This window comes from Zonotrichia albicollis, chromosome 3 (genome assembly GCF_047830755.1).
Source record: "Zonotrichia albicollis isolate bZonAlb1 chromosome 3, bZonAlb1.hap1, whole genome shotgun sequence".
NCBI classification, from domain to species: domain Eukaryota; kingdom Metazoa; phylum Chordata; class Aves; order Passeriformes; family Passerellidae; genus Zonotrichia; species Zonotrichia albicollis.
Window position 1 is genome coordinate 1,613,690 of NC_133821.1, and position 23,459 is coordinate 1,637,148.

At 50.9% G+C, this 23,459-nt stretch overlaps 1 protein-coding gene and 1 long non-coding RNA gene across 3 annotated transcripts in view; one reads left to right on the forward strand and one right to left on the reverse strand.

Annotated features, from left to right (window-relative positions):
- On the forward strand, nucleotides 1-8,908 carry LOC141728415 (uncharacterized). The gene is made up of 3 exons (XR_012579316.1): nucleotides 1-3,966; nucleotides 7,396-7,815; nucleotides 8,414-8,908. It is a non-coding gene; the product is annotated as an uncharacterized LOC141728415 (long non-coding RNA).
- TRIM35 (tripartite motif containing 35) overlaps nucleotides 8,414-23,459 on the reverse strand; it is a 20,494-nt gene continuing 5,448 nt past the window's right edge. The window contains exons 1-6 of one of the 2 annotated variants that reach the window (XM_074536362.1): nucleotides 21,531-21,751; nucleotides 17,035-17,130; nucleotides 12,815-13,066; nucleotides 11,211-11,233; nucleotides 10,807-10,928; nucleotides 8,414-9,006 (exon numbers count right to left, since the gene is read on the reverse strand). In XM_074536362.1, the coding sequence (XP_074392463.1) occupies nucleotides 8,447-9,006; nucleotides 10,807-10,928; nucleotides 11,211-11,233; nucleotides 12,815-13,066; nucleotides 17,035-17,130; nucleotides 21,531-21,740 (1,263 nt within the window). In that variant the 5' untranslated portion in view covers nucleotides 21,741-21,751 and the 3' untranslated portion in view covers nucleotides 8,414-8,446. Of the gene's footprint in view, nucleotides 9,007-10,806; nucleotides 10,929-11,210; nucleotides 11,234-12,814; nucleotides 13,067-17,034; nucleotides 17,131-21,530; nucleotides 21,752-23,459 lie in introns of those variants that run through there. The other variant, XM_074536363.1, reaches the window with a different exon arrangement.

Below are 23,459 nucleotides of genomic sequence, written 5' to 3' on the forward strand. Positions count from 1 at the left end.
GAACAGGGATCGCTCTGGAAAAGGGATTTAGGGTGGGTTTGGGGGGCAGGATATTGGGAAGGACGGGATGGCCCCATTGGAATTTTGGGGGTGAATTGGGAAATTCCTGCCCTTGTTCCCCAAATCTGCCTCATCCCGGCCTATTTTCTGCTGGCACCTCCGGGAATCATCCCGGTATTTTTAGGATCCGGATTTCTCCGTTTTTGGGAACACGGATTGCTCTGGAAAAGGGATTTAGGGTGGGTTTGGGGGGCAGGATATTGGGAAGGACGGGATATCCCCGTTGGAATTTTGGGGTGAATTGGGGTATTTCGGCTCTCCTTGTCCAAATCCACCTCATCCCGGCCTATTTTCTGCCGGCACCTCTGGGAATCATCCCGGTATTTTTAGGATCCGGATTTCTTCATTTTGGGAACAGGAATCGCTCTGGAAAAGGGATTTAGGGTGGGTTTTGGGGGGCAGGATATTGGGAAGGACGGGATATCCCCGTTGGAATTTTTGGGGTGAATTCTGGCTCTGAAATATTCGATTCCAGGTTGGATGGAGATTGGAGAAACATGGGATTGCAGAAAGCATCCTTGGGGTGGGATTTAAGGACCATCCCCACCCCAAACCCTTCCATGATCCATCAATTCCATGGAAGGGACATCCCGCTGAAATTCCCGAATTTCTGATCCTTTCCCCACCAGCTTCCAAGCCAGCAGGATTTGGGATTCCCGTGGGAATTTTGCTGGAGCGCATTCCAGAGGGACAAAGGCCGGGAAAGGGTCAAATCCCAGCGGCCAAGTTGGGGACAAAGAGCCCTTGAGTGGCTCCGGGGACGGCCTGGCCGTGCCTGGCACCGGCGGCTCCTTTGAGAATCCCGGGATTCAGGCCCTTCCCGGAATCCCAGCTCCGGGCAGCACCCCCTTCCTGGTGGCCTTGGTGGCCATGGATCAGATCCTGGAGCTGGGAATGGCACTGGGAGAACTGGGACGGTCACACCTGGAGGTGGCTCTCTGATTTCAGGAGTGGCTTTTTTAGGGATGGATTTTGGGATCAAATCCTGGAGCTGGGAATGGCCCTGGGGACACTGGGAGGGTCACATGTCCCAGATTTCAGGAGTGGTTTTTTAAGGGATGGATTTTGGGATCAAATCCTGGAACCGGGAATGGCTCTGGGAGGGTCACACCTGGAGCTGGCTCCTGTCCCCACATTCCAGGTGTGGCTTTTTCATGGATGGATTTTGGGATCAAATCCTGGAGCTGGGAATGTCTTTTTTAGGGACGGTCACACCTGGACGTGGCTCCATGTCCCTGAATTTAGGAGTGGATTATTTTAGGGATGGAGTTTGGGATCAAATCCTGGAGCTGGGAATGGCTCTGGGAGGGTCACACCTGGAGGTGGCTTCTGTCCCCACATTCCAGGTGTGGCTTTTTTAGGGTTGGAATTTGGGATCAAATCCTGGAGCTGGGAATGTCCTTTTTAGGGATGGATTTTGGGATCAAATCCTGGAGCTGGGAATGGCTGGGGCAGTCACACCTGGAGGTGGCTCCATGATTTCAGGTGTGGCTTTTTCAGGGATGGAGTTTGGGATCAAATCCTGGAGCTGGGAATGGCTTTGGGGACACTGGGAGGGTCTCATGTCCCCATTTCAGGTGTGGCTTTTTTAGGGATGGATTTTGGGATCAAATCCTGGAGGTGGGAATGACTTTTTCATGGATGGATTTTGGGATCAAATCCTGGAGCTCAGAATGGCTGAGACGGTCACACCTGGTGGTGGGTCCATGATTTCAGGTGTGGCTTTTTCAGGGATGGAGTTTGGGATCAAATCCTGGAGCTGGGAATGTCTTTTTTAGGGACGGTCACACCTGGAGGTGGCTCCATGTCCCTGAATTTAGGAGTGGATTATTTTAGGGATGGAGTTTGGGATCAAATCCTGGAGCTGGGAATGGCTGAGATGGTCACACCTGGAGGTGGCTCCTGTCCCCACATGCCAGGTGTGGCTTTTTTAGGGATGGAGTTTGGGATCAAATTCTGGAGCTGGGAATGGCTCTGGGGACACTGGGAGGGTCTCATGTCCCCATTTCAGGAGTGGCTTTTTTAGGGATGGATTTTGGGATCAAATCCTGGAGCTGGGAATGTCTTTTTTAGGGATTGAGTTTGGGATCAAATCCTGGAACTGGGAATGGCACTGGAAGGGTCACACCTGGAGGTGGTTCCATGTCCCGGAATTTAGGAGTGGATTATTTTAGGGATGGAGTTTGGGATCAAATCCTGGAACTGGGAACGGCTCTGGGAACACTGGGAGGGTCACACCTGGAGGTGGCTCCCGGATTTCAGGAGTGGCTTTTTTAGGGATTGAGTCTGGGATCAAATCCTGGAGCTGGGAATGGCTCTGGGATGGTCACACCTGGAGGTGGCTCCTGTCCCCACATGCCAGGTGTGGCTTTTTTAGGGATGGATTTTGGGATCAAATCCTGGAGCTGGGAATGGCACTGGAAGGGTCACACCTGGAGGTGGCTCCATGTCCCTGAATTTAGGAGTGGATTATTTTAGGGATGGATTTTGGGATCAAATCCTGGAGCTGGGAACGGCTCTGGGAACACTGGGAGGGTCTCATGTCCCCATTTCAGGAGTGGCTTTTTTAGGGATGGATTTTGGGGTCAAATCCTGGAGCTGGGAATGGCTCTGGGGCGGTCACACCTGGAGGTGGCTCCATGTCCCCATTTCAGGAGTGGCTTTTTTAAGGGAAGGATTTTGGGATCATCTCCTGGAGCTGGGAACGGCTCTGGGAACACTGGGAGGGTCACACCTGGAGGTCGCTCCTGAATTTCAGGAGTGGCTTTTTCATGGATGGAATTTGGGATCAAATCCTGGAGCCTGGAATGGCTGAGAAGGTCACACCTGGAGGTGGCTCCCGGATTTCAGGTGTGGCTTTTTCAGGGATGGAGTTTGGGATCATCTCCTGGAGCTGGGAATGGCTCTGGGAACACTGGGAGGGTCTCATGTCCCCATTTCAGGAGTGGCTTTTTTAGGGATGGATTTTGGGATCAAATCCTGGAGCTGGGAATGGCTCTGGGATGGTCACACCTGGAGGTGGCTTCTGTCCCCACATTTCAGGAGTGGCTTTTTAAGGCTGGGCTGGAATTCCCAGAGAATCCCTGGCAGTGTCCAAGGGTGGGTTTGGAGCACCCTGGGATGGTGGGAAGTGTCCCTGGGATGGGATTGAAGGTCCATGGATCCCATCCCAAACCATGCCGGGATTCTGGGATCAAGGACACTCAGGATCCATCCCGAGGGATTTTTATGGAATTTTGGGGGATGGAAAAGGGAAGGGAGACCCTCCCTGAAGTCCCCAATTCCCAGTGAATCCCTGGATCCCGAAATTCCTTCTCAAGGAGGAGACGGGATGGGGCTGGATCCAGGGCTGGGAGAGCTGGGAATGTGCAGCTGGATCAGGGAAGGATCCAGGGAATCCTTGGAGCCGCTTCCCCATCCCAAAGGGGCTCCAGGAGAGCTGGGATTTGGGAATGGGATGGAAGGAGGCAGGGAATGGCTTCCAGTGGGAAAGGGGAGCTTGGGATGGTGGGATCTTGGGAAGGGATTCCTGGCTGGGCTGGAATTCCCAGAGAATCCCTGGGATCCTCCCAGGAAAGGCTGGAGCAGCCTGGGATTGTGGCGGGAGGTGCCGGGGTTGGAATGGGCGGGATTCGAGCTCCTTTCCCACCCAAACCAATCCCTTTCCATGATTCCTGTCCCTGGGAATTCCAGCGGCTCCCAGAATTCCCGAAGAACCTCCCCGAGTTACCCCAAAAATCCCCCAAATCCACCCAAAAATCCCCCAAATCCCCCAAAACCTTGGGATGCTCCGGGTACTGGGAGGGAGGGGAGGGGCGGGGCAAAGTCACGGTGTCGGGCGCTGATTGGTCAGAAATGACATCATCGATGAGCAGCCGGCGATGGAGGCCCCGCCCCGAATCCCGGGTGGGTCCGGGGGGATCCCGGGAATGGGGCGGGAATTGTGGGAAAAATGGGAAAAAAGTGACGGGAATTTTGTTGGGAATCGGGATAAAAACGGGAGAACGGGATGGGGGAAATGTGGGAAAAATACGGGGGAAATTAATAAAAATAAATGTGTAATAATTTTTTAAATATATGCTAAAATAGAAAATACATTTAAACTAAATGCAAAAATAAATATGAAATTAATTTAAAATAAATGTAATAATATATATGGAATAAGTTTAAAATAATTGCAAATATAAATATAAAATAAATATTTAAAAATAGAGAATGAATATAAAATAAATATAAACATAAACCCCCCTAAAAATGTGATATAAAACAAATATAAAAATAAATACAACCCCCCCAAAAAATAGAAAATAAATTCAAAATAAACGAAAAAATATATGTTAAATAAATAGTTATGATTGAATCGATATAAAATAATTCTATTAAATATAAAATGCAAAATAATATATAGAATAAATATAAAAAGATAAGTAAATAATTTATTTAAACACAAATAATTAAAATTTTAAATTAAGGTAAACATAAAAGGAATAATGAAGGTAAATATAAAAATGGGAATAAAAAATCAAATTAAAAGCTAAAATGAAAGTCTAAAAAAAAATAAAAAAGGAAAAAAAACAGTTTTACAATAAGAGTGAAAATACCAGTCCATAACATAAAAATTAATTACTCTTTTAGAAATATAACTATTTTAATATTAAAGATGAAATAAAAGCCTAGAGAAGGAAAAAAAAAATTAATAAAATCTTTTTTTAAAACCCACTAAGATATAAAATTAATTTAAAATTTAGAAATTAAAACTCAAAAGCAAAATAAATTAAAAAATGAAAACAATTTTAAAAAAGAAAATTAAAAATTAAAAATAAAACTGAAATTAAAAATAAAAATAAAAATAAATATTAAAAAATAAAAATAAAAATAAATGTAAAAATAAAAAATAAAAATAAAAATAAAAATAAAAATAAAAACAAAAACAAAAACAAAAATAAAAATAAAAATAAAAATAAAAATAAAAATAAAAATTAGTGAGACCCTTCCAAGCAAGAATCCTCTTTTTCCAAGCTGGAATTCCAGGAATTCCATCCTAAATTTTGGGATGGAAAAGGTGCAGAGGATCCCCTCGACCCCCCCAGTGTTTCCCCCACATTTATCCTCCAAAATTCCAGGAAAAGAAGGAAAAAAATCCCAGGCCTCAAATTCCCAAACACATCCCAAATGTGCCAAAACTGGGGCTGGGATTCTCAGAATTTTGGGAAGTGCTGGGATTTTGGGGTGGTGGGAAATGTCGGGATGTGGGACAGGGAGCAGGATCAGGATGGGGCAGAGGGATGGGATAATGGGATGACGGGATGGGATTGGGATTGGGATTGGGATTGGGGTTGGGATTGGGATGGACCAGGATTGGGATTGGGATTGGGATTGGGATTGGGATTGGGATTGGGATTTGGATGGGATTGGGATTAGGATTAGGATGGGATTGGGATGGACCAGGATTGGGGTTGGGGTTGGGATTGGGATGGGATTGGGATTAGGATTATAATTGGGATTGGGATGGACCAGGATTGGGGTTGGGATTGGGATTGGGATTGGGATTGGGATGGACCAGGATTGGGATTGGGGTTGGGATTGGGATGGACCAGGATTGGGGTTGGGATTGGGATTGGGATTGGGATTGGGATTGGAATGGGATTGGGATGGACCAGGATTGGGGTTGGGATTGGGATGGGATTGAGATTGGGATTAGAATTGGGATTGGGATGGACCAGGATTGGGATGGACCAGGATTGGGGTTGGGGTTGGGATTGGGATGGGATTTGGGATGGGATTGAGATTGGGATTAGAATTGGGATTGGGATGGACCAGGATTGGGATTGGGATGGGATTGGGATGGGATTGGGGTTAGGATTAGAATTGGGATTGGGATGGACCAGGATTGGGGTTGGGATTGGGATTGGGATTAGAATTGGGATTGGGACTGAGGTAGGGATTGGAATGGGATTGGGATGGACCAGGATTGGGATTGGGGATGGGATGGGATGCACAGGATGGGATAGGGATGGGATGGAATAATGGGATGAGGTAATGGGATGGGTTGGCATTGGGATTGGAATGGAGTAGGATTGGAATTGCGGTTGGAATTGGGATTGGGATGGGATTGGGGTCGGATGGGGATGGGATGGAATAAGTGGATGGCATAATGGGATGGGATTGGGATTGGGATTGTAGAATTGGGATTGGGATTAGGATTGGGGGAAGGGATGGGATGGAGAGAAGGGATAGAGATGGATGGAGATGGGAAGGGGATGGGCTATTGGGATTTGGACGGAATCGGAATGCAGGATTGGGGTGGCATGCCATCAGGATGGGATGGAAATGAAGATGGGATGGGCTGGGATGGAGATGGGAACAGGATGGGATAGGATAGGACAGGATGGAGATGAGATGGGATGGGATGGGATGGGATGGGATGGGATGGGATGGGATGGGATGGGATGGGATGGGATGGGATGGGATGGGATGGGATGAGATGGGATTGGGATTAGGATAAAGCAGGACTGGGATTGAAATGCAGGATTGGGGTGGGATGTGATTGGAGTTGGGATAGAGCTGGATTTGGATCGGGGTTGGGATTGGGATTGGGATGGGATTGGGATTGGGATCAGGATTGGGATTGGGGTGGGATTGGGATCAGATTGCAGGATTGGGGTGGGGTGGGATGTGATTGGGATGGGATAGGGTTGAGATTGGGATTGGGATTGGGATTGGATTGCAGGATTGGGATGGGATGGGATTGGGATTGGAATTGGGGTGGGATTGGGATCAGATTGCAGGATTGGGATGGGATGGGATGGGATGGGATGGGATGGGATGGGATGGGATGGGATGGGATGGGATGGGATAGGATTGGGATGGGATAGGATTGGGATGGGAATGGGATTGGGATGGGATAGGATTGAGATTGCGATAGGATTGGGATTGGGGTGGGATGGGATGGGAATGAAGGATTGGGGTAGGATAGGATGGGGTTGGGATTGGTATTGGGATGGAGCAGGATTGGGATTGGGTGGGAATGCAGGATTGGGGTGCAATGGGAAGGAACTGGGATTGGAATGGAGCATGACTGGGATTTGGATTGGGATGGGATTGGGATTGGGATGGGATTGGGATGGATCAGGATTGGGATTGGGATGGCTGTGCAGGATTATGGTGGGATGGGATTGGGGTTGGGATGGAGCTGGATTGGGATTGGGACTGGGATGGGGTGGAATAATGGGATGGGATGGAATGGGAGGGGATGGAATGGAGGAATGGATGGAGATGGGACACAGGGATTTGGGACGCTTCAATCCCTTTTTTTCCCTCCTTTGCCGTATCCAGGGATTCGCCGTGGGAGGATCCCGGGGTCGCCCCCAGCTCCAGCCTCTCCCTTTTGTTCTCCCTCCTCCCTCTCCTGTTCCCGAGGAGCTTCCCGAGCAAATGCTGGGAAACCATGGAAACCACCCGCTCCCGTCGGAATCCGGGCAGGAAAAAAAGCAGGAAAAAAGCAGGAAAAAAGCAGGAAAAAAGCAGGAAGGGCCACCCAGGCCCCTTCCCTTCCCCCATGGAATCACCTGAAATCCCAAGGACTCACCTGGATTTGGAAAAAAAAAAAATTGGGCGGGATTAACTCTGGGCAAAAATTCCAGATTTCCTCCTTTTCCCAACACCAATGATGCATCTTCACTGGATTCCCAGAGCTGGGAATTCTGAGGAAAAAACCCTTGGAGGGATAAAGCCGTGGGGAAAAGGATGGAGGAGGTGGGATGCTCCCAGGAATGCTCCCATTGATGGTTTTCCATAGGGAGGCCTGGCAGGGCAGCTTTGCTTTTCTTCCCATTCTCCGGGATTTGATAAAAATAGATTTATTAAATTATTTTATTTTTTTATAAAACAGTTAAATAAATTTAGTAAATTATTAATAAAATTCAATACAGGGTCGAAGGATGGGAGTTCTGCTGGTGGTTGCCTTTTTGTGCTGTCCTGAACAGGGAGAATCCTCATCCAGCCAAATCCCGTGGGATTTTCCCATTCCAAGAACTGGGATAAGGATCACAGCAGGGATTCCTGAATCCCTGAAAACTGCGGAAAAAAGCCCCTAAATCCTTGAATTCCTTATTTGTCAGAGAAATCCCTTCCTCCCAAAGCATTCCCAGCTTGGATCCATGGACTTCAGGAAGATTTGGGATTTGGGCACAGAACCACACAGCGAGGAGAGATAAATCAATAATATTCCTCATGTTTATTAATATTTAATAACGATAAAAACCTGAGATAACACAAACATTTTTATCCCTGCTCGTTTGATAACACAAACATTTTTATCCCTTCCCTCTTTTTGTTTTCCCTGGAAAAGCAGCTGGAGAACCCCACCAGGAGGAAAGGAGACATTCTAGGTCGGGACATCCTCAAGGACACGAACCCGGAGCGGGCAGATCCGGAGCGTCTTGGCGTTGGAATCGCCCTGGGTGTTGCCCACGTAGAAATAGGGGAAGACGGCGCAGCCGAACTTCTCGTGGAAGGTGTAGATGTGGCTCTGCAGGTCGGCGTCGTAGAAGGAGAGCTCGCCCTCGGTGCAGTCCAGCTCCACGCGGACGCGCCGGATGTTGCCCGGCGCCGTCTGCGAGCGCACGGCGTTGGACGCCCGGCACTCGTCCTTGCCCTGCAGGTGGTAGATGTACCAGAAACCGGAGCGGGTGTCGTGGTGGTAACTCCAGTGGGAGCCCCTGGGGGGCCGCGAGACGCCCACCCGCCAGTTGGTGAGGCCGCCCAGGTCCACCTCCCAGGTGTGGAAGCCTTCGGAGAAGCCGCGGGAGCCCAGGACGCAGGGCGCGGAGGTGAAGCGCTCCGGGTTCTCCACGGAGGCTTTGTAGCCGCACAGGGAGACGCTGGAGAGGTCCTCGGAGACGGAGAGCCAGCCCGCGGCCGAGTTGGGGTCCAGGCTGAAGGGGACTGCGGGGAACGGGAAGGGTTTGGGGGAAGTTCGCAGCTCGGTAGGGATCTGTCCGTCCCTCCGTGGAGCTGCCCATGGATTCATTGACACATGGATCCTTTCCATCCCTACATGGATCCTTCCATGGATCCATTCAAGGATACCTCCCTCCATCCATCCATCCATCCATCCATCCATCCATCCATCCATCCATCCATCCATCCACCTATCCATCTATGGTTCCTTTCACAAATCCATCCATCCATCCATGGATCTTTCAATGGATTCGTCCAAGGATCCCTCCATCCATCCATCCATCCATCCATCCATCCATCCATCCATCCATCCATCCATCTATGGTTCCTTTCACGAATCCATCGATCCATCCATGGATCTTTCCATGGATTCATCCATGGATCCCTCCATCCCTTCATCCAGCCATGGATCCTTCCATGGATCCCTCCATCTGTCCCTCTATCCATGGATCCATGGATCCATCCATCCATCCATCCATCCATCCATCCATCCATCCATCCCTTCATTCACGGATCCATCCATCTGTCCATCCCTGGATCCATCCATCCACGGATCCATCCATGGCTCCCTCCCTCCATCCCTCCATGGATGCTTCCATCTGACCCTCCATCCATGGATTCTTCCATGAATCCCTCCATCCATCCATTGATGCTTCCATGGATCCATCCATCCATCCATCCATCCATCCATCCCTTCCTATCCATCCATTCATCCAGTCACACCTATCCAACCATGGATCCATCCATCCATCCACCCCATCCATGGATCCATCTATCCATCCATGGATCCCTCCACGGCTCCATCCATCCATCCATCCATCCATCCATCCATCCATCCATCCATCCATCCATGGATCTGTCCATTATTCCTTGGATCCATCCATCTATCCCTGTCCATGGATTTGTCCCTAACCCACATCACCCCTGCCAAATGCACATTCCCAAGTTTCCCTTTCTGAGGAACAAACCCGTCCCTTCACTTCCCCAATCCCCAATCCCATCTCCACATTTCCCATATTTCCAAACCATCACCATTTCTAGGGAAGGATCCCTCTCCACATTTCCCATCTTTCCAGACCCCACCACTGCATTTCCCATTTTTCCAGATCCCATCAACACCATTTTCAGGGAAGAATCCATCTCCACATTTCCCATCTTTCCAGATCCACCACCACTTTTTGGGAAGAATCCCTCTCCACATTTCTCATCTTTCCAAACCCACCGACATCATTTTTAGGGATGATTCCATTTCGACATTTCCCATCATCACCATTTTTAGGGAAGAATCCATCTCCACATTTCCCATCTTTCCAGACCCACATTTCCCATTTTTAGGCATCAATCCCTCTCCACATTTCCCAACTTTCCAAACCCCACCACCACCATTTTTAGGGAAGAATCCCATCTCCACATTTCCCATCTTTGCAGACCCCACCACTGCATTTCCCATTTTTCCAGATCCCATCACCACCATTTTTAGGGATGAATCCATCTCCACATTTCCCATCTTTCCAGAACCACATTTCCCATTTTTAGGGATCAATCCCTCTCCACATTTCCCATATTTCCAGACCCACATTTCCCATTTTTAGGGAAGAATCCCTCTCCACATTTCCCATCTTTCCAAACCCATCACCATTTTTAGGGAAGAATCCACTTCCACATTTCCCATCTTTCCAAACCCCACCACCACCATTTTAAGGAAAAACCTGTCTCCATTGGGAATGCATTTCCCATTTTTCCACCCCCTGGAAAACCCCATTCCCGACATTCCCGGCTCCTCACCGGTGGTGATGGTGTCCAGCATCTTCTTCCACACGTTGTACTGCAGCGATCCCAGGTATTTGGCCACATCCAGGAGCAATCCCGAGGGAACAGCCTCCGGCTCCTCGGCCGTGCAGGCGATCCTGGAGCAAGGAATGACCGCGGAGAAAAAATCGGGATGAAGCACTCGGCATGTCCCAAGTTTATCCTCCCTCAAATTCCCACAAAATCTGGGATTTAACGCTTCCCACAAACCCTGAAAATTCCGCTTTGTGTCCCCGCCATCCTGCCTGGAACACCCAGGAGACGCTGGAATTTTTGTGGAGCAGGGACTTCAGCCACTGGGAAGGGCTCAGCCATTCCCAAATTCCCATGGATTTGGGAATTCCATGGATATGGGAATATATGACGGGATCAGGACCTACCTCCGCTTGCGGTTCTTGTGGGTCTGGAAAAGAAAAGAAAAAGAGGGATCAGATCCTGGATGCCGCTGGAATTCCATGGATCTCATGGGGGAGGTGGAAGTGGGATCCCGGTGGGAATTACGGTGGGGATTGTGGGAATTACCACTGGGAAATGTGGGAATTACCACTGGGAATGTCGAAATTACCATGGAGAAATGTGGGAATTACCATCGGGAATGTGGGAATTACCATGGGGAATGTGGGAATTACCATGGGGAAATGTGGTAATTACAATGGGGAACTGTGGGAATTACCATTGGGGAATGTGGGAATTACCATTGAGAATTTGGAAATTACCATGGGAAATGTGGGAATTACCATCAGGAATGTGGGAATTACCATGGGGAATGTGGGAATTACCATGGGGATTGTGGGAATTACTATAGGGAATGTGGGAATTACCATGGGGAATGTGGAAATTACCACTGGGAATGTGGGAATTACCATGGGGAAATGTGGGAATTACCACTGGGGAATGTGGGAATTACTGTGGGGAATGTGGGAATTACCATGGGGAAATGTGGGAATTACCACTGGGGAATGTGGGAATTACTGTGGGGAATGTGGGAATTGCCATGGGGAATGTGGGAATTACCATTGGGAATATGGGATCTATCACTGGGAATGCCGGAATTACCATGGTGAAATGTGGGAATTACCATTGGGGAATGTGGGAATTACCATGGGAAACGTGGAAATTACCATTGGGGAATGTGGGAATTACCATTGAGAATTTGTAAATTACCATGGGAAATGGGGAATTATCATCGGGAATGTGGGAATTACCATGGAGAAATGTGAGAATTACCACTGGGAATGTGGGAATTACCACTGGAAATGTGGGAATTGCCATCGGAAATGTGGGAATTATCACCGGAAATGTGGGAATTGCCACGGGGAATGTGGGAATTACCACGGAAAATATTGGAATTACCATGGAAAAATGTGGAATTACCATCAGGAATGTGGGAATTACCACCGGAAATGTGGGAATTGCCACCGGAAATGTGGGAATTACCATTGGGAATGTGGGAATTACCACTGGAAATGTGGGAATTACCATGGGGAATGTGGGAATTACCATGGAGAATTTGGAAATTACCATGGTGAAATGTGGGAATTACCATGGGAAACGTGGGAATTACCATCGGGAATGTGGGAATTACCATGGAGAAATGTGGGAATTACCATAGGATATGTGGAAATTACCATGGGGAATGTGGGAATTACCACTGGGAATGCCAGAATTACCACCGGAAATGTGAGAATTGCCACCGGAAATGTGGGAATTGCCATGGAGAATGCCAGAATTACCACCGGAAATGTGGGAATTACCACTGGGAATGTGGGAATTACCTTTGGGAATGTGGGAATTACCATGGGGAATGTGGGAATTACCATTGAGAATTTGTAAATTACCATGGGAAATGGGGAATTACCATCGGGAATGTGGAAATTACCATGGGGAATATGGGAATTACCACTGGGAATGCCGGAATTATCACCGGAAATGTGGGAATTGCTACCGGAAATGTGGGAATTATCACCAGAAATGCGGGAATTACCATGGGGAACGCAGGAATTACCATCAGGAAGGTGAGGTCGTCCTGCTGGCAGTCGGCCTGGAGCCGCGCGGCCTCGGTGAGCAGGGCCTGGCTGGCCTCGCTCAGCTGCTCCATCTTGCCCTGGATCAGGTCCTGCTTCCGGCCCGCCTCCTCCCGGACCTGCGCCAGCACCGCCTGCTCCTCGTCCCACAGGAACTTGTGCAGCTTCTCGAATTCCCACTTCACCTGACGCTCCAGGCGCTCCGATTCCGTCTGGGAATGAGTGTCGGCGCCTTAATCCAGGTGGGAATGGTGGGAGCGCCCGAATTCCCTGGATTCCTCCTTCCCAGGGCTCAGGGATTCCCTGGGATCACACTGTCCTTCCAAAATTCCCATCCCTGCTTCTCAAATCCCCACTGCCCTCCTTTCCCAGGATGGAATCAGTGCTCCAGCCCCGCTGCATGTGCAGGATATGAATTGGGATCAATCCCAGCTCTGGAGCACCCGAATTCCCTGGATTTCCATTCCCAGCAATCAGGAATCCCTGGGATCACGCTGCCTTTCCTAAATTCCCATTCCTGCTTCTCAAATCCCCACTGCCCTCCTTTCCCAGGATGGGATCAGTGCTCCAGCCCCGGCTGCATGTGCAGGATCAGGATCAGGATCAATCCCAGCTCTGGAGCACCCAAATTCCCTGGATTCCCATTCCCACACCTCAGGGATTCCCTGGGATCACACTGCCCTTCCTAAATTCCCATTCCTGCTTCTCAAATCCCCACCGCTCTCATTTTCAAGGATGGGATCAGTGCTCCAGCCCCAGCTGCATGTGCAGGGTTGGGATCAGGATCAATCCCAGCTCTGGAGCACCAGAATTCCCTGGATTCCTCCTTCCCAGAGCTCAGGGATCACTGGGATCACGCTGTCTTCCCCAAATTCCCATCCACATTTCCCAAATCCCCACCGCTCTCCTCTCCTGGGATGGGATGAGTGCAGGTTTGGGATCAGGATCAATCCCAGCTCTGGAACACCCAAATTCCCTGGATTCCCCCTTCCCAGAGCTCAGGGATCACTGGGATCACGCTGCCCTTCCAAAATTCCCATCCCTGCTTCCCAAATCCCCATCACTCCTCTTTTCCAGATGGAATCAGTGCTCCAGCCACAGCTGCATGTGCACGATTGGGATCAATTCCAGCTCTGGAGCACCAGAATTCCCTGGATTCCCATTCCCAGCAATCAGGAATCCCCTGGGATCACGCTGCCCTTCCCAAATTCTGATCCTCACTTCCCAAATCCCCACCGCTCTTCTCTCCTGGGATGGGACGAGTGCAGGTTTGGGATCAGGATCAATCCCACCTCTGGAGCACCAGAATTCCCTGGATTCCCATTTCCAGAGCTCAGGGATCACTGGGATCACACTGTCCTTCCAAAATTCCCATCCCTGCTTCCCAAATTCCCATCACTCCCGTTTTCCGGGATGGGATCAATGCTCCAGCCCTGGCTGTATGTGCAGGATTGGGATCAATCCCACCTCTGGAGTACCCAAATTCCCTGGATTCCCATTCCCAGAGCTCAGGGATTCCCTGGGATCACGCTGCCCTTCCTAAATTCCCATCCCTGCTTCTCAAATCCGCACTGCTCTCATTTTCAAGGATGGGATCAGTGCTCCAGGCCCAGCTGCATGTTCAGGATTGGGATTGGGACCAATCCCAGCTCTGGAGCAATGAGATTCCCTGGATTCCCATTCCCAGAGCTCAGGGATTCCCTGGGATCACGCTGCCCTTCCTAAATTCCCATCCCCACTTCCCAAATCCCCATCACTCCCCTTTTCCAGATGGAATCAGTGCTCCAGCCCCAGCTGCATGTGCAGGATCAGGATCAGGATCAATCCCAGCTCTGGAGCACCCAAATTCCCTGGATTCCTCCTTCCCAGAGCTCAGGGATCACTGGGATCACGCTGCCTTCCCAAATTCCCATCCCCACTTCCCAAATTCCCATCACTCCCGTTTTCTGGGATGGTATCAATGCTCCAGCCCAGCTGCATATGCAGGATATGGGATTGGGATCAATCCCACCTCTGGAGCACCCGAATTCCCTGGATTCCTCCTTCCCAGAGCTCAGGGATCACTGGGATCACACTGCCCTTCCCAAATTCCCATCCCCACTTCTCAAATCCCCATCACTCCCCTTTTCCAGATGGAATCAGTGCTCCAGCCCCAGCTGCATGTGCAGGATTGGGATTGGGATCAATCCCAGCTCTGGAGAACCCGAATTCCCTGGATTTCCATTCCCAGCAATCAGGAATCCCCTGGGATCATGCTGCCCTTCCCAAATTCCCATCCCCACTTCCCAAATCCCCACCACTCTTCTCTTCTGGGATGGGATGAGTGCAGGTTTGGGATCAGGATCAATCCCAGCTCTGGAGCACCCAAATTCCCTGGATTCCCATTCCCAGGGCTCAGGGATTCCCTGGGATCACACTGCCCTTCCCAAATTTCCATCCCCACTTCCCAACTCCCCATCACTCCCCTTTTCCAGGATGGAATCAGTGCTCCAGCCCATCTGCATGTGAAGGATTGGGATTGGGATCAATCCCAGCTCTGGAGCACCAGAATTCCCTGGATTCCCATTCCCAGCAATCAGGAATCCCCTGGGATCACGCTGCCCTTCCCAAATTCTGATCCTCACTTCCCAAATCCCCACCGCTCTCCTCTCCTGGGATGGGATGAGTGCAGGTTTGGGATCAGGATCAATCCCACCTCTGGAGCACCCGAATTCCCTGGATTCCCCCTTCCCAGAGCTCAGGGATCACTGGGATCATGCTGGCTTCCACAAATTCCCATCCCTGCTTCCCAAATCCCCATCACTCCCCTTTTCCAGATGGAATCAGTGCTCCAGCCCAGCTGCATGTGCACAATTGGGATTGGGATCAATCCCACCTCTGGAGCACCCAATTCCCTGGATTCCCATTCCCAGTGCTCAGGGATCACTGGGATCACGCTGCCCTTCCTAAATTCCCATCCCTGCTTCTCAAATCCCCACTGCTCTCATTTTCAAGGATGGGATCCGTGCTCCAGCCCCAGCTGCATGTGCAGGATATGAATTGGGATCAATCCCAGCTCTGGAACACCTGAATTCCCTGGATTCCCCCTTCCCAGAGCTCAGGGATCACTGGGATCACGCTGTCCTTCCAAAATTCCCATCCCTGCTTCCCAAATCCCCACCGCTCTCCTCTCCTGGGATGGGATGAGTGCAGGTTTGGGATCAGGATCAATCCCAGCTCTGGAGCACCCGAATTCCCTGGATTCCCCTTCCCAGAGCTCAGGGATCACTGGGATCACGCTGCCCTTCCCAAATTCCCATCCCCACTTCCCAAATCCCCATCACTCCCCTTTTCCAGATGGAATCAGTGCTCCAGCCCAGCTGCATGTGCAGGATATGAATTGGGATTAATCCCAGCTCTGGAGCACCCAAATTCCCTGGATTCCCATTCCCAGACCTCAGGGATTCCCTGGGATCACACTGTCCTTCCAAAATTCCCATCCCTGCTTCCCAAATTCCCATCACTCTCCTTTTCCGGAATGGGATCAGTGCTCCAGCCCCGGCTGTATGTGTAGGATTTGGATTGGGATCAATCCCAGCTCTGGAGCACCCAATTCCCTGGATTCCCATTTCCAGAGCTCAGGGATTCCCTGGGATCACGCTGCCCTTCCTAAATTCCCATTCCTGCTTCTCAAATCCCCACTGCTCTCATTTTCAAGGATGGGATCAGTGCTCCAGCCCCAGCTGCATGTGCAGGATCGGGATTGGGATCAATCCCAGCTCTGGAGCACCAGCATTCCCTGGATTCCCATTCCCAGCAATCAGGAATCCCCTGGGATCACGCTGCCCTTCCCAAATTCTGATCCTCACTTCCCAAATCCCCACCGCTCTTCTCTCCTGGGATGGGATCAGTGCAGGTTTGGGATCAGGATCAATCCCAGCTCTGGAACACCCGAATTCCCTGGATTCTCCTTCCTAGAGCTCAGGGATTCCCTGGGATCACTGGGATCACGCTGCCATTCGCAAATTCCCATCCCCACTTCCCAAATCCCCATCACTCTCCTTTCCCAGGATGGGATCAGCGCTCGCTCCACCCCATTGAACATGCAGGACTGGGATTGGGATCAGGATTGGGATTGGGATTGGGATCCAGATCCAGATCAGGATTGGGATCAATGCCAGCTCCAGGAGGGAACACGCACCTCGTTGTGCCTGGCGATGGATTCGTAGGATCTGCGCACGGCTGTGAAATCCTTGGCTTTATCCCGCAGGGAAGACTCCATGTTCGCCAGCTTGGCCTGCGGGGAGGAGACACCCTCAGGACTGCCCCATTCCCGGGATTTTTCCAGGGTTTTTCCAGGACAAACACCCCCGGAGCCGGATCCTTGCTCCATCCAGCCGTTCTCCTCAGGCAGCCGGGAGGAAGAGGAGCTTTGATCCATAGGGAATCTTTCTCCCTATTTTTTAGGGATATCCCATCCCTGCTCATCCTGGCGCTGTTGGTAGCCCCATTTCCACTCCCACACCCACTCCCATTCCCATTCCCATTCCCACTCCTATTCCCCCTCCCATTCCCATTCCCATTGCCAGACCTGTTCCCATTCCCATTCCCACTCCCATTCCCATTCCCATTCCCATTCACATTCCCATTCCCAATCCTGATTCCATTCCCACTCCCATTCTCATTCCCATTCCCATTCCCATTCCCATTCCCATTCCCATTCCCATTCCCACTCTCATTCCCATTCCCATTCTCATTCCCAGACCTGTTTCCACTCCCAACCCCAATCCCATTCCCATTCCCATTCCCATTCCCATTCCCATTCCTGATTCCATTCCCACTCCCATTCCCACTCCCATTCTCATTCCTGTTCCCATTCCGATTCCCACTCCCATTCCCATTCCCATTTCCATTTCCATTCCCGTTCCCACTCCCACACCCACTCCCATTCCTATTCCCATTCCCACTCCTATTCCCCCTCTCATTCCCATTCCCATTCTCATTGCCAGACCTGTTCCCATTCCCATTCCCACTCCCACTCCCATTCCCATTCCCATTCCTGATTCCATTCCCATTCCCATTCCCGATCCCATTCCCATTCCCATTCCCACTCCCATTCCCATTCCCATTCCCGTTCCCATTCCCGTTCCCGTTCCCTTTCCCATTCCCATTCCCACTCTCATTCCCATTCCCATTCCCATTCCCATTCCCATTCCCATTCCCAATCCCATTCCCATTCCCATTCCCATTCCCGTTCCCCCTCCCATTCCCACTCTCATTCCCATTCCCATTCCCACTCCCATTCCCATTCCCATTCCCGTTCCCGTTCCCGTTCCCTTTCCCAATTCCATTCCCACTCCCATTCCCATTCCCATTCCCGTTCCCATTCCCGTTCCCGTTCCCTTTCCCAATTCCATTCCCACTCCCATTCCCATTCGCATTCCCATTCCCATACTCGTTCCCACTCCCATTCCCAGACCTGTTTCCACTCCCATTCCCATTCCCGCTCCCATTCCCACTCCTATTCCCTCTCCCAATCCCATTCCCATTCCCATTCTCATTCCCAGACCTGTTTCCATTCCCAATCCCAATCCCATTCTCATTCCCATTCTCATTCCCATTCCCAGGAACCCCAGCCAAGCTTTTCCCGCCACATTTGAAATCCATTGGGATGAGTCAGGGTGGTGCCGGCTGTTTTCCAGACTTTCCTGGCGGCATTCCCAGCTCCTGGCTGCATCCCATCCCCTCCTCCTCCTCCTCAGCCTCCTCCTTTCTGCTGGAATTGTGCAACTCCCAAATCCCAACCCCGCTCCCAAAGCCTGGAATAACCGGCGTGGCCGGATCCGAGCTGGGATCAAGGGAATCGCCAGGAATAATCATCCCGCTGCCCTTTCCCGCGGGATCATTATCCGGGATGGCGCCGGATAATTAAAGGGCAGCAGAGCATCCAGCAGCTGCCACACGCCCGCAGGGAAGCGTGGCGGCCTCATCCCAAATCCTGGGAAATCTGGGACAGCTCCAGGTTTTAGGGGTGCCTCTCTTTGCCATCCTTCCATGGATCCATCCATGGATTCATCCCTCCATCCATCTATGGATCCATCCACGAATCTATCCACATCCATCCATCCATGGATCCATCCATCCGTCCCTGTTCATCCCTCCATCTATCCATCCATCCATCCATCCATGGATCCCTCCATCCATCCATCCATCCATCCATCCATCCATCCATGGATCCATCCGTCCCTGTTCATCCCTCCATCCCTGTTCATCCCTCCATCCATCCATGGATCCTTCCATCCATCCATGTTCATCCCTCCATCCCTGTTCATCCCTCCATCCATCCATCCATCCATCCATGGATCCCTCCATCCATCCATCCATCCATCCATCCATCCCTGTTCATCCCTCCATCCATCTATGGATCCATCCATGAATCTATCCACATCCATCCATCCATGGATCCATCCGTCCCTGTTCATCCCTCCATCCCTGTTCATCCCTCCATCCATCCATGGATCCATCCATCCATCCATCCATCCATCCATCCATCCGTCCCTGTTCATCCCTCCACCCCTGTTCACCCCTCCGTCCATCCATCCATCCATGGATCCCTCCATCCATCCATGGATCCCTCCATCCATCCATCCATCCATCCATCCATCCATCCATCCATCCATCCCTGTTCATACCTCCATCCATCCATGGATCCATCCCTCCATTCATCTCTGTTCATCCATGGATACATTATCCATGGATCCATTGCTCCCTGCCTCCATTCTTAGATTCATCCATCCCTCCATCCATGGATCCCTCTCTCCATCCATCCACATCCATGCCTCCATCCACCCATGGATCCATCCCTCCATCCATCCCTGTTCATCCATGGATCCATCCCCAGATCCATTCCTCCATCTATCTATGGATCCATCCATCTGCATCCATTCCTCCATCCATCCATCCATCCATCCATCCATCCATCCATCCATCCATCCATCCATCCACAGATCCATCCCTCCACATATCCGTGGATCCATCCCCAGATCCATTCCTTCATCTATCTATGTAGGAATTCCACATGTATTCCTCCATCCATCTGCATCCATTCCTCCATCCATCCATGGATCCATCCTTCCATCCATGGATTCCATCCATGGATCCATCCCTGTTCATCCATGGATTCCATCCATGGATCCATCCCTGTTCATCCATGGATCCATCCATCCATGGTTCTATCCATCCATCCCTCCATCCATGGAAACATCCATCCCTCCATTCATCCATGAATCCATCCCTCCATCTATGGATCCATGCATCGATCCACAGATCCATCCCTCCGTCCATGGATCCCTCCATCCATGGAAACATCCATGCATCCATCCATCCATGCATCCATGGATGCATCCATCCATCCATCCATCCATGGAACCATCCATCCATCCATCCATCCATCCATCCATCCATCCATCCATCCATCCATCCCTCCATCTATGGATCCATGCATCGATCCACAAATCCATCCATCCATCCATGGATCCCTCCATCCATGGATCCATCCATGGATCCATTCCTCCAGCCAACCCTGTTCATCCATGGATTCATCCATCCATGGTTCCATCCCTTCATCCATGGATCCATCCATCCATGCTTCCATCCATCTATAGATCCATCCCTCCATTATCCATCCATCCATCCATGGTTCCATCCATGGTTCCATCCATCCATCCATCCATCCATGGATCCATCCATCCGTGCTTCCATCCGTCTATAGATCCATCCCTCCATTATCCATCCATCCATCCATCCATGCATCCATCTATCATCCATGCATCCATCGTTCCATCCATCCATGGTTCTATTCATCCATCCCTCCATCCACAGATCCATCCCTCCATTATCTATCCATCCATCCATGGTTCCATTCATCCACATCCATCCATCCATCCATCCATGCATCCATCCATCCATCCATCCATCCATGGATCCATCCATCCGTGCTTCCATCCGTCTATAGATCCATCCCTCCATTATCCATCCATCCATCCATCCATCCATCCATCCATGCATCCATCCATCCATCCATGGTTCCATCCATCCATCCATCCATCCATCCATCCATGCATCCATCCATCCATCCATGGTTCCATCCATCCATCCATCCATCCATCGTCCGTGCATCCATCATTCCATCCATCTATGGATCCATCCATCCATCCATCCACAGATCCATCCCTCCATTATCCATCCATCCCTCCATTACCTATCCATCCATCCATGGATCCATCCATCCATCCATGGTTCCATTCATCCACATCCATCCATCCATCCTTCCATTATCCATCCATCCATCCATCCATCCATCCATCCATCCATCCATGCATCCATCCATCCACACCCATCCATCTATGGATCCATCCACATTCATACCTCCATCCATGGATCCTTCTGTGGATCAATCCCTCCATCCATCCCAGTTCATCCATGGATCCATCCCTCCATTCATTCATGGATCCATCCATGGATCCATTCACCCACATCCATCCATGGATCCATGGTTCCATCCATGGTTCCATCCATGGTTCCATCCATGGTTCCATCCATCCATGGTTCCATCCATCCATCCATCCATCCATCCATCCATCCATCCATCCATCCATCCATCCATCCCTCTCCCCTATTCCCTCCCCACCCCCTCACCCTAAAATCCGCCGCCGCCTCCTGCACCGGCCTCATCTTGTGCCCCTGGTGCTCCTTGGAGCTCTGGCACAAGAAGCACGCCAGCTCCTTGTCCTCCATGCAGAAGAACTTGGGCTCCTCGTGGTGCGCGGGGCACAGCGCCCCGCCGCGGCCCTGCCGCTGCCCGTCCTCCTGCAGCACCAGCTCCACCAGGTTCATCCATGGTTCCATCCATCCATCCATCCATGGTTCCATGCATCCATCCATCCATGGTTCCATCCATCCCTTCATCCACAGATCCATCCCTCCATTATCCCTCCATCCATCCATCCATCCATCCATCCATCCATCCATCCATGCATCCAACCATCCACTCCCATCCATCTATGGATCCATCCACATTCATCCCTCCATCCATGGATCCTTCTGTGGATCAATCCCTCCATCCATCCCAGTTCATCCATGGATCCATCCCTCCATTCATTCATGGATCCATCCATGGATCCATTCACCCACATCCATCCATCCATCCATCCATCCATCCATCCATCCATCCATCCATCCACCCATCCCTCTCCCCTATTCCCTGCCCAACCCCTCACCCTAAAATCCGCCGCCGCCTCCTGCACCGGCCTCATCTTGTGCCCCTGGTGCTCCTTGGAGCTCTGGCACGAGAAGCACGCCAGCTCCTTGTCCTCCAGGCAGAAGAACTTGGGCTCCTCGTGGTGCGCGGGGCACAGCGCCCCGCCGCGGCCCTGCCGCTGCCCGTCCTCCTTCAGCACCAGCTCCACCAGGTTCATCCATGGTTCCATCCATCCATGGTTCCATCCATCCATGGTTCCATCCATGGTTCCATCCATCCATGGTTCCATCCATCCAGCCATCCATCATCCATCCATGGTTCCATCCATCCATGGTTCCATCCATTCATGGTTCCATCCATGGTTCCATCCATCCATCCATCCATGGTTCCATCCATCCCTTCATCCACAGATCCATCCCTCCATTATGTATCCATCCATCCATGGATCCATCCATCCATGGTTCCATTCATCCACATTCATCCATCCATCCATCCATCCATCCACATTCATCCTTCCATCTATGGATACTTCCATGGATCCATCCCTCCATTATGTATCCATCCATCCATGGATCCATCCCTCCATCCATTCATGGATCCATGCATGGATCCATCCATCCACATGCATCCATGGATCCATCCATGCCTGCATCCATTATCCATCATCCATCCATGGTTCCAAGCATGGTTCCATCCATCCATCCATCCATAGATCCATCCATCCATCCATCCATCCATCCATCCATCCATCCATCCCTCTCCCCTATTCCCTCCCCACCCCCTCACCCTAAAATCCGCCGCCGCCTCCTGCACCGGCCTCATCTTGTGGCCCTGGTGCTCCTTGGAGCTCTGGCACGAGAAGCACGCCAGCTCCTTGTCCTCCATGCAGAAGAACTTGGGCTCCTCGTGGTGCGCGGGGCACAGCGCCCCGCCGCGGCCCTGCCGCTGCCCGTCCTCCTTCAGCACCAGCTCCACCAGGTTCATCCATGGTTCCATCCATCCATGGTTCCATCCATCCAGCCATCCATCATCCATCCATGGTTCCATCCATCCATGGTTCCATCCATGGTTCCATCCATCCATCCATCCATGGTTCCATCCATCCCTTCATCCACAGATCCATCCCTCCATTATGTATCCATCCATCCATGGATCCATCCATCCATGGTTCCATTCATCCACATCCATCCATCCATCCATCCATCCATCCATCCATCCATCCATCCATCCACATTCATCCTTCCATCTATGGATACTTCCATGGATCCATCCCTCCATTATGTATCCATCCATCCATGGATCCATCCCTCCATCCATTCATGGATCCATGCATGGATCCATCCATCCACATGCATCCATGGATCCAT